General features: G+C 38.5%; 1 protein-coding gene across 3 annotated transcripts in view; it reads left to right on the forward strand.

Annotated features, from left to right (window-relative positions):
• The first annotated feature begins 1,175 nt into the window (after positions 1 to 1,175).
• Positions 1,176 to 14,387, forward strand: part of RAB11FIP2 (RAB11 family interacting protein 2) — a 58,427-nt gene continuing 45,215 nt past the window's right edge. Inside the window, exons 1-2 of one of the 3 annotated variants that reach the window (XM_061635871.1) lie at positions 1,176 to 2,579; positions 11,728 to 12,170. In XM_061635871.1, the coding sequence (XP_061491855.1) occupies positions 2,230 to 2,579; positions 11,728 to 12,170 (793 nt within the window). In that variant the 5' untranslated portion in view covers positions 1,176 to 2,229. The remainder of the gene's footprint in view (positions 2,580 to 11,727; positions 12,171 to 14,387) is intronic. The other 2 variants (XM_061635870.1, XM_061635872.1) reach the window with 2 other exon arrangements.

The following is a 14,387-nucleotide window of genomic DNA, read 5'->3' on the forward strand; positions in this document are numbered from 1 at the left end:
CATCAGGAGTAGATTTGGGAAGGAGGCAGGGCGCATGGATGGGTGGGTGGGTTGCTGCACAAGCATAAATTGTGAATGCCAGTGGTGGTGTAGTGGTTTGGGTGTTGGACTGGGATCTGGGAGACCAGGGTTCAAATCCACACTTGGCCACAGAGCTCACTGGGTGACCTTGGGCCAGTCACTGCCTCTCAGCCTAACCTGCCTCACAGGAATGTTGTTAACATAAAAACATAAGAGAAACCATGTTTGTCTGGCACCTTGAGCTCCCTGGAGGAAAGGTGGAACATAAATGTAACAATTATTATTATTATTTATTTATTTAGTTGCATTTCTAAACCGCCCTATAGCTAACAGCTCCCAGGGCGGTGTACAAGATAAAATCACAATATTTAAAATACAAGCAGGTGAGTATTGCGCCATACAATTATAAACATATTTAAAACAGAAATAAAATAAAAATAAAATAAAATTAAAATAAGCTTAAAATGCCTGGGCGAAGAGGTGGGTTTTTACCTGGCACCGAAAAGATGACAGAGAAGGCGCCAGGCGTATCTCATCTGGGAGGGCATTCCATAATTCGGGGGCCGCCACCGAAAAGGCCCTAGATCTAGTTACTGTTCTCCGGGCCTCTCTATGAGTTGGGACCCGGAGAAGGGCCTTGGAAGTCGAGCGGAGTGAACGGGTAGGTACATAGCGAGAGAGGCGTTCCATCAGATATTGCGGTCCAGTGCCGTTTAATTAATTAATTAAAATAAATCCCTGCAGTGACAGAATTACATTATTAGTTAGTTGGATGCCCCCCAATTTGTCTACTCCGAGTATGATGAACATTGGATATCATCCATCGACTTCAGTGACCAGGCCAGGGTTTATTCAAGTCAGTGCTCAAAAGGAATATGTACAGTTCAGAACCCAGTTTTCCATGTCAGGCAGGGCTCAGTTCTAGGAAAATGCGACTTAAGTTAAGTAAAGACACCACCTAAAAAGGGCCGACAACTGTTGAACGCTGACTGAAATGCTTCCCCCACACATGGCACTGAGACAGACAGTGCTCATCCTCGCTACTTTAACACGAATATTCCTGGCGTGACTGTGTCTTTCGGTGACTGCTCGGTTTTCCCGGCAGCCGCATCCTTCCTTTTTCGTACCCCTTTTGGAAAGGCAACGCCAACTGCGATCTGGGCAGGGAAAAGCAAGGCGCTCCACAGCGGCTGGGCAGGGGAGGGAAGAGGCGCGGCGGCGCCCGCGTGAACCCTGCCCTTCGCCCTCTGACCGCCCAAGGAAAGAGGCGGCGCCGCTCGTTCTCTCCCACTCGGCAACACCAACTCAAGGCAACAATGGGGAAGGCGGAAGTGGTGGCTTTGGCCCGGCGGTCTTGGCGTCTCTGCCTATGGGAGACGGCTGGGCAATGCTGAGTCCCTGCCTGCGACGCGCTCGCTCGCTCGTTCTGCAGGCCCCGCGGTAGGAGACCGCGCTGGTTTCGACCCCCACAAAACCCGCCTTAGTGGGCGGGAAACGGCGGCTTTGCCTCTCGGTCTTCCAAGCCCTTTAGGTCCCCCAGCTGCTTTAGTAAGGCGCCTAGAGAACTGTAACAGTGTAGGGAGGCCTGGCGGAGCCCCGCTTAGGTGCATGTAGCGTTCAGGACAAGCTTACTTCAGCAGGAACTCCCCTCCCCACCTTCGGCAGACGGGTTTATTTTAAATGTCATTCTCTGTTGTTACCCCACCCTCGGAACGAAGTATGGACTCTGTGCGGCCTCTGAGGATGTGTGGAAGCTCAGTGGGTGTTAGGAAGTAAGGGAGACTGACGTTTCAGTTAGGGAGGTTTGTCTGCTATTTAAACCCTGCAGTCCTAGTTTCTCCCCTCTCTGCCCGCCTCTTTCAAAAAGGCTGATGGGGAATGGAAGCCATGTTCACAGAGTCAAAGGGCTGGGTTTAAAATAAAGCTCTCCTAAGCACGATCGTGGAGGAACAGAATGGTGTATAAGTTTACTGGGCTGTGCCAGAAAGGAAAAATCAGTGCAATTGAGTATTGAGGGCATACTCAAAGCTAGATTTAGAAACCTGCCCCTTCTGTTTTTAGGCAGCTGACCAAGAAATAGTTGAGACCCTTGTGCCTATATCAAAGGTCTGTCAGAGTAAAGTGAGCTGCCTCACGATTAAGTGTACCTATTGCGTATATAGATTATCTTTGCCACTGTTGCTGCTCCCTCTGTCCTGTCCTGGCACTATGTTGGCAGAGCAAGCCCAGAAATGGTTCCCAACTCATGTGCAAGTTACAGTCCTTCATGCCAAAGACCTGAAGCCTAAGGGCAAAAGTGGCACTAATGATACATACACTATCATACAATTGGGAAAGGAGAAGTACTCCACCTCAGTGGCGGAGAAGACCTTGGATCCTGTTTGGAAAGAAGAGGCCTCATTTGAGTTGCCTGGATTGCTGATGGAAGGGAATTCAGAGAAATACATCCTCTACCTGATAGTCATGCACAGGTCGCTTGTTGGGCTTGATAAATTTCTGGGACAAGTGGCAATAAATCTGAATGATATCTTTGAGGACAAGCTGAGAAGGAAAACAGAGTAAGTGTAATTTTCTTATATTGAAAATTTTTAAATAACTTTTTTGCCTTAAGGTTTACTCATACGCTCCACAAGCTATCAGAATGTTCAATACAAATTTATAAGCAGAGCAAAATTGACAGGTGTATGACTGTATATCATTTTGTGCTTATCCATGGCCTTCTAGCCTTTCAGAATTTTGAAAGTTTACACATATGCACACAGTTCATTATTGATGTGTGGTCATGCACAGTAATTATTCCCAAATGGTAAGTACGGTTCCACCTGTGGATTGTGGGACTATGAATCACTAGCCTGTCAGTGAAGGGTATTTGGATGATGCAGAACAATCAGTGCAGGAGTTTAACTTCTGATAACTTGGTTGGAACTAAAATGCAAGTCTCAAACACAGAACAAAGAAATTACTGGTGTGCTATAAAAAATAGCAGTTTGAAAGACCACTAAATACACTATTTTGGCCTACTTCTCAGATGTGTAGGTTCTCTATTCCTTCTGTGCTTCTGTTGTCCCATAACACATGAATGTCTGAATAGTTATATGCATTGGTATTGTGTGTGATCCTTTAGGAAGGTAATTCATCAATTTCATTACCATTTACAGATGATCCTTCGGTAGTGTAATTTATAATAATTGACACAGTATGAGTGTGTGGCATCTACTTTTGCCATTCATACAGCTTCTGCTTTAATGGGATAGTATAACATCCTGGAATATCTGATTTTCATAGCTGTTTAACCCTGGACCCCAAACTGTAAAGTACAAGCAACACTCGGAAATATTACTATTTCACATTTTTTCACTTAACTGTTGCTATTAGATATCTGTCCCCATAACGCTATTACATATCTAGCATCATTCTCATTCATGCTTTAAATGTAATGAAACTGCCCATATTTATCTTATTTATTATTTAACAGGCAATGACTTGTGTCTAAGACTCTCAATAGTAATTATGTTCTTTCCAGGATAGGGTTTTGAGACTAATTGATGCCTTGGGAGAGAAGCACAGAGGTATCAGAAATTGTTCATAAAATTCAATTTTATTTATGTTTACTGTTCAAATCTCAGTCTTCTAAAGTGGACAGCATTTCAACCAGACAATTCTGTTTTGTAATGGTATAACATAACAGCACAACAAAATAGAAAGTCTGGTTGAAATGTCCTCCACTTCAGAAGTTTGAGATAAAATAAGATAACCTGTCTGATCATTAAAGAGTTTCTTATCCACAGATCATTGCTGAAAATAGTTAATGGGAAAATAATCGAATGAAAATTCAAGAAATCATGAAATGTAAACTATAATAAAGCAAACTGGAATGATTATGAAAACCAAGCCAATAAATTATAGGGATGTAATTCACTGATTGCGACATCTTCAGTTCTATTTTACACATGTGTTGAAATGAACTGACTAGTAAGCATGATATTTGAGACCTCACTTTACAAAGTATACTTCATCTTTTTGTGACACTCCCTTAAAAAAGGAGTGAGAGTCAAATTGGTATTAAACTTCAAATGGAGAATTACGTTATAAATGTATGTGTTGAGCCTCATTTTGATACCTTAATGCTCAAGGGAAATTCTACATTATCTTTTCTACCCTCCTTGAAAATGTATAAAAGGATCATAGTACTGTCTGAAATTGTTCCCTGATATTGAGTTCCACTCAGATATCTCATTATTCAAGGAAGACAGTGACCTTGTGGGTGATCATATCTTTTCTTCTTTCTGTGCCTAGGTTCAAAGGAGAAGTCCCTAATTAATTAAAGTTTCTTTTTTTTATCCAAACTGGGAAACTATGGTTACTAACTTTGGAACAAGCCAGGAGCCTAAACCATAGTTTGAAGTTGGTTTTAGGATCCTGGTTTATTCCAAAACTGTTAACCATAGCTTTACAGTTTGGATGAAATGGGATACTATGATTAATTAGAGCTCCTTATTGAGAAGATAGGTAGCAATAAAAAGACAGCTTGCCTACCATTACCAATCTTCCCCTGCAGCATGCAGCCGCAGGAGCTAATCATATTGTGTTTACATCAGACAGCGAGGGAACCTAACTGGTTTTCCCAGTGTCCTACATGAAGGTGGCCTCGGCAACACAGGTGGGTTCTGTGGCAAATGTGCAGGGGTTTCCTCAACAGAAAATAGTTTAAAAATAGTACATTTCTGTCACTGCAATGTGTCTCCTCACCACCACCAAAATGTGTTGCCACCATGATACCTGATAGAGCATCATCTGAAATAATTTATAGGCGTGTAGTATAGTGTTTGAACCATATATTTATAATTTACATTTTGATTCTGCTTGTGTTATATGTGAACCTTTTTATTGTCAGAGAGATTGAGAGTCCCAGCCTTGCAACTTTTGCAGTGCAATCCTATACTGTACATTTCTACTCAGAACTAAATTCTATTGAGTTCATTGGAACTTACTCTGAGGTATGTAAATTTAGGAATTCAGTCCAAGTGTACAAGCTGGCTGCTAAAATCATAACGCTTTATCAGTTAAGTGCTTATTACACAATAAATATGAATTTGTTACTAGTAGTTGAATGCCTTTTACTTTTGTGTTCCAAGTAGTCCATCTGTTAAAGAGAAACTGCATTTGCCAAACAATATTTTGTTGTTGGGCAAAGGTACCACCTCTCTACTTACCACTCCCCTGGGCACATATACATTGCAGTTCGGAGTTCTGTTTGTTCCACAGTTGCAGCAGTGTTAGAAGCATCTTTTTGCTAGTATCTGTGACATAATTTGTGACCTATGATAACCTGTTCCACCATTTCTTCCTTTAATGTCTCTGCCATTTTGAAAATATTTTCATTTTTTTGCTATTAGTGGCAGACTGCTCTCCACTGTACCACTCCAATCATGTAATATTTTACTGTTACCCCCCCTTGCATTTCCATGTGCTAGTGAAAACCCCAAGGCTACGTATCCCCTTCTCATACAATCCCAATCCATTTTGCGGCATTCCTCTCTGTTTTTAAAAAAGTTCTTAGTCTTAGTTCTTCATTTCTGCTCTGTGGCACTGGAGCACTCATAAAATAACAAAGCAAAAAGGACAAAAAGAGATGGAGAAAAAAGCCAGCAGTCTCTTCTGTTTTCATCAAGGGTATCTCTGCTATCTTGTGTTAAGGATTGGGATTGCATCTCCGACATCTGTTGTTTGCATAGTGGATGCCATATTTGCATAAGGGTCTATATACATAGAACTCTGGCTGTAGGCCTCAACTTCTCAATATATGTAGCTTGATATTGTGGTGTACAGATTGCACATTTCTAAGCTATGTGTTACCATCTGCTTGAGTAAGCTCCCTAAGCAAATGTGAAATCCAGCACCCTGGAATAGGGCAGTGCAATCCTCGCCCCTGACTGCGCATACTTTAGGGACATCAGCATAGGGACTAACATTGCTAGTGTAAGATCTGGACGATAGCTGCTGTAATTGTGTGTGTATGTGTGTGAGAGAGAGAATCGTGTTTTGGAACTGCTGCAATGCCCTAGTTCTAACTTTTGCAAAATGGAAGGGGCTGTATGTGGACACAGAAATCTACCTATATGCTTATGTAATTTCAGTCTGTATGCTGTATGTATATATATATAATCTTGAAATAGGAAAATGTAATAGTTGTGTGAAATTACTATGAAGAATGCACTGTAGAAATGTAAGCTTCTCTGTGTTCAGAGGTGCAAAAATCAGGGAAATGTTACTACTGTGCATTAAAGAAATTTGGACAACTGGGAGGCAGGTAGTATATTGTTTTTTCAAATACCTCTGGTATATGGCAGTGTTGTATATATAAAGCCCATGGAAAACACAGTTATGGGAAAATGCAGTAAAATTTCAGTTTTTAAAATTAAGAACACACAGCTGTGAACCCCTAGTTTTAAAACAAAAGTTGATACCTAACAATATAATTGTGATTTCTTTCAAAACTGCTGATAAATACAAATTTTATTAAATAGTGGGTTTTTGTTTTGTTTTGTTTTGCTTTCAGATGTATGTAACAGACCTGGAGCATTATATCCAAAGTGACTTTCTCAAGTTGACCTTAACGTTGCTTAGGTTGGGGGTAAATGAGATCCACATATTTGATGAAGTGTCTTTATTGGTAATATTTCTAGTTTTTAATATATTTAATAGCTTCCTCCTTCCAACACAGCTGTACATATGGTTCTCTAAGAGACAGACGTGAGAGTCACTAGAGTATTACAAAAAAGATATTTAATATTCTGCACAATGCTAAACCTTGTCAGCAATTCCCCCATGTGTGTTTTTTCTTGTAAGAAAAATGAAGGCTACCAGCTGATCTAGAATTTCTAGGAAGGCTTCAGAGCATGCAATATGCAGTCTTAAAAAATATATATATATATATATCAGGGAGAAGTGTGTTTGCCAGCACATTGTGGCTTTAACCATGTACTAAGCCACAGTCTAATCGCCTCCTGAACATAACACTTCTTAAGTTGCTGGTGGTTGCACCTTAAAACAAACACATACCTCTAAAAATACACTGAGTGGTGAAGTTTCTTGAAGCAGTGGTGTTGTGAGAGGGCCTCTATCGTATATTTTAATATCTTCTTTCTGGCACAAGATTTAAGAAATCAAAACAGTAGCTAATATAGCTTAGCACATAAATATTTTTATTCCAGAATCTCTCTGCCTTTCATGAGTGTGAAAAATCATTTGTTTTTTAAAGAAAAAGAATAAGGAGTTATTAGAACTGCTAGTTGAGATTTGGAGCAGGTGGTTGTCTTCAAGGCTATATTTACAGTTCTAGTGTTGTTACACCAAGAACACCCGAGCTAGTCATATTGCCTCTTTCATGATTAGACGCTGAGCATGGCAATATGTGCTGGCATAAGGCCTGTTTCCTAGTTACTTCCTGGAAAGAAAGCTTAACCTGCTGTAGGTCTTGGACATTCTTCTTGTCAGAGAATTAAAGAATGAATAAGGCTGTATCATGTTTGTTAAGTGATCAGGGAGATACCACATTCAGTCTGTTCCCAGAAATTATGGAGGCTTTTTCACAGCAGTCCGAGATGATGATGATGTTGATGATGATGATAACTGTTGTTGTTATTTGGAACAATACTGAGACATCCACTGTCACTTTGATCAGTATCACAGCAGGATAAGCTCTAAGCCCTGCCAATTCACTGCAGCCAGGGTGGGAGTTGGGGGCAGTTTTTATTATACTCCCCCCCCCGGTTCTTCTTCCTTTCCCCCCTCTCATTGTAGTTAGTGGGAAGGAATTAACTATGCCAGTTCCAGGGCTCTTCTTTGGATGATGTCAGGGGAAAGACAACTGAAAAAGGATCCTGTGAATTCTCACTGACTCCTGACAAGTCCTGTTTGGATACTCAGTGCAGCGGAACATCTGTGCCTGAAGAGGTTTCCATGGGTGCACTGGGGGGCCTCCAGAACTACAGGTGCCGTCCTGCTGGCAAACCTCCCTCTCCATTAGCAAAGCAGCACTTAGCATCACTTTCAGATGGCTTCTGGCTGGCTTTAGGATTGAATATTGATATTATCACTTGTGTGTTGTATAAAAGGTATAAAGGAAACAACTTTCATCACTTTCCCCCCCACATTATAAATATAATGTGAAATTTCCTTAAAATGTTTTTCTTAAGTATGGCTCTTTTGCAACAGTAGTATCTAATTGCAAAACTTTTTTTGAAAGGGAATGTTTATTTGTTGATAAAATTGTACAGTTTTTTAAAAAGTCTTAATTTATTTATTCTGGTTTTAGAAGTGCTGCTTAGAGATATAAGGCAAGATAAAAGGATTTCGGGATTAAAAATAAAAAAAGAAGAATATAAATTGAGAGCATTTGCTGATGATTTGATAATTGTACTAGAAAACCCTTTGGAAGGAATTCATATATTGATGGACAAATTAAAAGAATTTGGACCGTTAGCAGGATTTAAGATCAACAATCAAAAAACAAAGATGTTGGTGAAAAATTTAACTTTAAGGGAACAGAAAGAGTTAATGGACAAGACAGATTTTACAATAGAAAAAAAGTTGAAATATCTAGGCATCATCATGACAAATAAAAACTCAAAGCTGTTTCATAATAATTACGAAAAATTATGGACAGAGATTAAGAAAGACTTGCTAAGATGGGATAAACTACAACTGTCATTAATGGGTAGAATATCTGTGATAAAAATGAATGTATTACCGAGAATGATGTTTTTGTTTCAAACAATACCTGTAATATCCTCTGATTTACCTTTTAAACAATGGCAAAAAGATATTTCTAAATTTGTATGGCAAGGAAAAAAACCAAGAGTTAAATTTAAATTACTTCAAGACGCTAAAGAAAGAGGAGGACTGGGATTACCAAATTTGAGACTTTATTTTGCTGCCTGCTGTTTAGTCTGGATAAAGGAATGGATCTTATTGAGGAATAAAAGACTATTGGATTTGGAGGGCCACAATCTGAAGTGGGGATGGCATGGATATCTATGGTATGACAAAGTAAAAGTAAACGTAGACTTTAACAATCATTTTATAAGACGTTCTCTGTTGAAAATATGGAATAGATACAAACCAAGGTTTTATTCGAAAATACCATTATGTGTCTCAAGTCAAGAAGCGTTTTATAGAAGAGAAATGTCTGGAAAAGAGAAATGGTTAACTTATCAAGAACTATTAGAAAATGTACATGGAGAATACACAATGAAAGAGAGAGAACAATTGATAAAGGAAGGATATAGTTTTCATTGGTTTGCCTATTTACAATTGTTAGAAAGATATAAAATGGACAAGAAAATGTATGGGTTTGAAATAAGTAAATCTGATTTTGAAATAGGTTTGTATACAAATGATGAAAACATAATTGCAAAAATGTATAAACTTTTATTGAAAATGGATATGGAGGAAGAACAAGTAAAAGAGTGCATGGTAAAGTGGGCAAAAAATTTTGGTCATAACATACAAATGGATCAATGGGAAAATATGTGGAAAAAAGGCTTGAAATTTACATTATGTTATAATCTTAAAGAAAATTTTTATAAAATGATGTACCGTTGGTATATGACTCCAGAAAAGCTGTCAAAAATGTATAGTAATGTCTCTAATGTTTGTTGGAAATGTAAACAACAAGAAGGATCTTTTTATCATATGTGGTGGTCATGTAAAAAGGCGAAATTATTCTGGGCACAGATAGGTAGGAAGATGCAAAAAATTTTAAAGATAAATATTCAGTCAAAACCAGAATTTTTTTTACTGGGTTTTATGGATAAACAAATAGAAAAGAAATATGGAAGAATATTATTATATATGATTACGGCAGCAAGATTATTATATGCACAAAAGTGGAAAATGGAATCAATACCAACAATGGAAGAATGGCTACTGAAATTAATGGACTTAGTAGAAATGGATAAATTGACGTGTTTACTTAGAGAAAAATCGACAGATACATTCCTTAAGGATTGGAAGCCTCTCTTAGACTTTTTGTCGAAAGATCAAAATAAAATGATGATACTGGGATTTGATGATTAATTAAGACAGCTTATGGAGAAAAGGGATTCTGTATGTACATATTAAGGGACAGGTTTGATGTATATTATATACTTATAGCTGATCTGTGACAAATCGGAAGTCAACCATTTTATTTTTATTTTTTGTTGTAGTGTTATGTTTCTTCTTACTTTGTTTTGTTTGTTTTTTGGAAAAATTTGAATAAAAACTATATATAAAAAAAAAAAGTCTTAATTATTTCTTGTGTGTTCCTTTTTAAAAACAAGGTTGTAGACAAGTGAATGTTTGTGTTCTGTGCTCCTATGCGTTGGTATCATTTTAATTGGGCATTTTGTAGGAGGCTCGACAATACAGCTCATGCTTTTCATTCAGAAGGTCTGAGATTCAGTCCTTGGTGTCTCCAGTTTACAAAAGGATCAGGTAGTAGGTAATGGGAAAGATAATGCTTTGAAGCCCAGAGAATTACTGCCAGTCAGTGTATTATTATCATTAGTAGTAGTATTTGCCGTTTACCAGCAGGTCCCAGGGTGGGTTACAGGAGTCTAACATTCCATATTAAAAGCAGTTAAAACAAGAATAGAGTGGATCCTGAAAACATATATCTCAAGTGTCAAAGACCAGGGTAAATGTGTGTATCTTTAGCATTCACTGAAAACTGTACAACGAAGGTGCCATGCACACATCTGTGGAGAGGGAATTCCACAACTTAGGGACTGCCACAGAGGATATCCTCTCTTGGGCCACCACCACCCCGAATCTCTGAGGATGGTGGAATTACTAAGAAGGCTCCCTCTTTTGATCTTAGCATCCAAGAGGGTCTGGAGGAAAGGAGATAGTCTCTTAGATATGTAGACAATACTGGGCTAAACAGACAGATGATTTAATGCAGTTTTTCTCCAGCATTGCTTTCCTAAATGATGCAGGCTACAATGGTGTGAATATTTCAAAGTGTTGGCACATTTCTTGAAGCTTAGAAATATAATTATATAAAAATTACATAACCTGATTTTTATGTCTATGATTCTAGTACACTGCAATGAAAAAATTGGAAATAAGATTGATATGTATTATTTCAAGACTACAGAGTATGTCTTCCAAATTCTTTTCAGGCTATGTGTGTTGTTTCCCTGTCCTTTCACTATTTGCTAAGTGCTCCCCTGTCTAATAAAACGTTCATTGAATCAGTGCTTTTTGTTATACAAATCTGCTAAGAAATAAGCTTCCTGGAACTTGCTCCCAGGTAAGTGTGTATAGTGTTGCAACCTATGGTACTCTTTATTATTTATTTATTTGTCATGTATGTGGAGTGCTTTGGACACACAAGTACTACATATTAAACTAACATTTTTTGGAATATGCTAGTATTCATCAAGTTTAATTAAGTCTTTGGACTATAGAAGTAGTAGAAATTATTAACTTTAAACATTTTAAGCCAAGGGTTTATTGTAATATATTTTAAAATATTATCCGAAGCCACCAATATTTGTAGGTTATTTTTCTTTCTTGAATTATTTGTGCTAATAATTACGTGTTTTCTCTAGTAGGATTGAATGGAGATAAAATAAGATGTAGCTTAAATAAATAGGATTTTTGATGCAATCTTACAATGTTTGATGCAAACTTACATTGTGTAATCTTCTATTTAAGGTGGTTTAGCCTGGAGTCCAAACAAGGAAAGAGAACTAAAGACAGAGGAGAAATAAAAGTCAATATTCAGTTTATGAGGAACAATATGACAGCAAGTATGTTTGACCTCTCAATGAAGGACAAAACTAAATCTCCTTTTGCGAAACTAAAGGACAAAATGAAGGGTCGTAAGACTGATGGAACAGTCTTGGATACATCCTCTGCAATCATTCCAAGTAGTCACATGCCACAAACTAACACTGTAACTTCCCTTAGTGAAATACAGTTAAAATCTAAACCAAAAAAGCCTTTCCTGTTGGCGCCTCAGCGACTATCTTCAGCTCATTCAATGTCTGATTTAACCGGTCCACAGGTGACTTCAGAAAAAATTAAATCGGGCACAGTTGGCAACGCATACCTCTTCAGACGTCAGCTTGAGTCTGTTGGTTCTGTCGATGAAAGTGGTAAGTCAACATTGTTGTTGGAGTTTGATGTGAGAGACTTTGACAGACTTTTGCGCCCTTCCTCCAACCTGATCACTTTTCACTCTTACTGTAAAGAAGTGTGTGGTTATTACAAAAGCTCACAAAGCACTGTATATTGACTACAGTGCAAGGAAAGGCAAATGGGGCAGATCAGTCTTGTATCAGGAATCCTGTTTCAAGTGGCTTATCACCAAATATTGGGTACATACGTTTCTGACAACATAACTGACTGGTAGGTGAAATGCTTTTAGGAAGCTGCGTAGATTAATAATTTCAGCTAAGCCACATCATGTCTATTCTCAATTTTGCTCCACATTTATTTATGGAATTTAAAGGTTTATATACTGTCCTTTGGTTAAAAATCTTCAGAGTGGCTCATAAATTGTCATCAAACTACAGTAACAATAAAACAACAAACAATAAAACATTAATTACCAGCAGCATCAGCACATTAAAATAACCAGCCATCATGGTGATGAAATGTATATTTCACCCATCCTCCCAAAAGGAGCCCAGGGCAGACATAAAACAAAGTTAGTGGTTGAAAGACTTGGGAAAATAATAAAGCTTTAGAGCACTGTGCCTCAGAGTTGTTAATATTAATATTGGTTGTTCCCAATGAAACTGATGCTAACTTGTTCAGTTCTGCTGATGTCATATAGGTTAGCTTGTGAGGCCAATGCAACATAGTGGATTATGATACTGTGCTGATCATTTTGCCTCATTTTGGACACTGATTTGATGGTTCACTGGGTCTTAGGAGCTTGCTATGTTGTCTTCTTAATTTCAAAACAGTAATCCTGAAGTAGATGCTGAAGCTGATTGAAAATATATCAAGATTACCATAGTGATTAGAGCTGGAGTGGAGAATCTTTTTGGCCTGATGGGCCAGATCCTTATCACCCTGAGGGCCAACTTTGACTGATGGGTGGGAAAACCCAGTTGCCAATCACTTTGCATCATTATGATGTTAGGTGACTGACAGGTGAGTTGTCTCATTCCCCTGTCAAAGTTGTTGCACAGAGCTTCCCAAGCACCCAATAGCTAGCCAGTTGTCAGGTACTTAGGAACTGCAGCATTAAGGGGCTTTGCTGCTTCAGTAGTACCAAGCAATTTTCATTGAAACATCTACTAAGACAGCTTTCCTCCTTTGTTGTAGAAGCAGTTTCATTGCTAACTGCTTGGTGCTGCTTTGCTGCTTCAGTAGTACCAAGCAATTTTCATTGGAACATCTACTAAGACAGCTTTCCTCCTTTGTTTTAGAAGCAGTTTCATTGCTAACTGCTTGGTGCTATTAGAGCAATGCTCTCTCCGCCTTCCCTATCAGCTGATTTTGGGAGGGAGGGGGGACATGCCTTGCTCCGGCAAAGTTACTAACACTGTAATTTCCCTTAGTGAAATACAGTTAAAATCTAAACCTCACTTTAAACTTTTGATTGTTCCTTTGTAGCCATGTCAGTACCTGCCCCACACCTGACATCGGATACAATGACAGGTGTGGGATGGGTGGGTGTGGTTTAGGGGAAACTTTCATGTGCCAAATTGGGGGGGGGGACTGGTGGGCCAAATTTGCCTGTGGGCTGAAGGTTCTCCATCACTGGGTTTGAATGTCATGCTAGGACTGAGGAGCACTGGATTCAGATTTCCACTCAACTTTAAAGCTCACAGGGAAATCTTATGCCATCCTATGCTTTCTATTTTTCCTATACATCCCTGTGCTTCTTGGAGGAATGGTAGGAAATAAAGAATAGTAATCCACATTGTTTTGCTATTTTATTAAAAAACAAAAGTTAATTACATCCACCTTTCTCTTAAATCATGGCAGCATTCCACAGCCTATTGCAGTTAATATATAGGATAGAACAAGAAATCCTCAATACAGAAATTGAATTTCATTGGGAGAGTTAAGTAAGTGCACAGACCTCCCTCACTGAATCAGTGGGACCTGAATGTACATATGTTTGGCTAGATCATGCCCCATATTTTAAAAATCATTTAACAACTATTTAATTGAATTGGGTTTTTTTGTGATAAGGATTAATTGAAGACTTGCTAAAATAGGGATGGGGAATCTCAGCCAGCAAGGCCAGTGGTTAGGGTGAAGGAAATTATGGTCTAACAATGTCTAGAGGGCCACATGTTTTTCCATCCCTGTTCTAATAGTAACACCAGGTTTTTTTGTGTGTACTGCCAAAT

Source organism: Rhineura floridana, chromosome 7 (genome assembly GCF_030035675.1).
Source record: "Rhineura floridana isolate rRhiFlo1 chromosome 7, rRhiFlo1.hap2, whole genome shotgun sequence".
NCBI classification, from domain to species: Eukaryota; Metazoa; Chordata; class Lepidosauria; order Squamata; family Rhineuridae; genus Rhineura; species Rhineura floridana.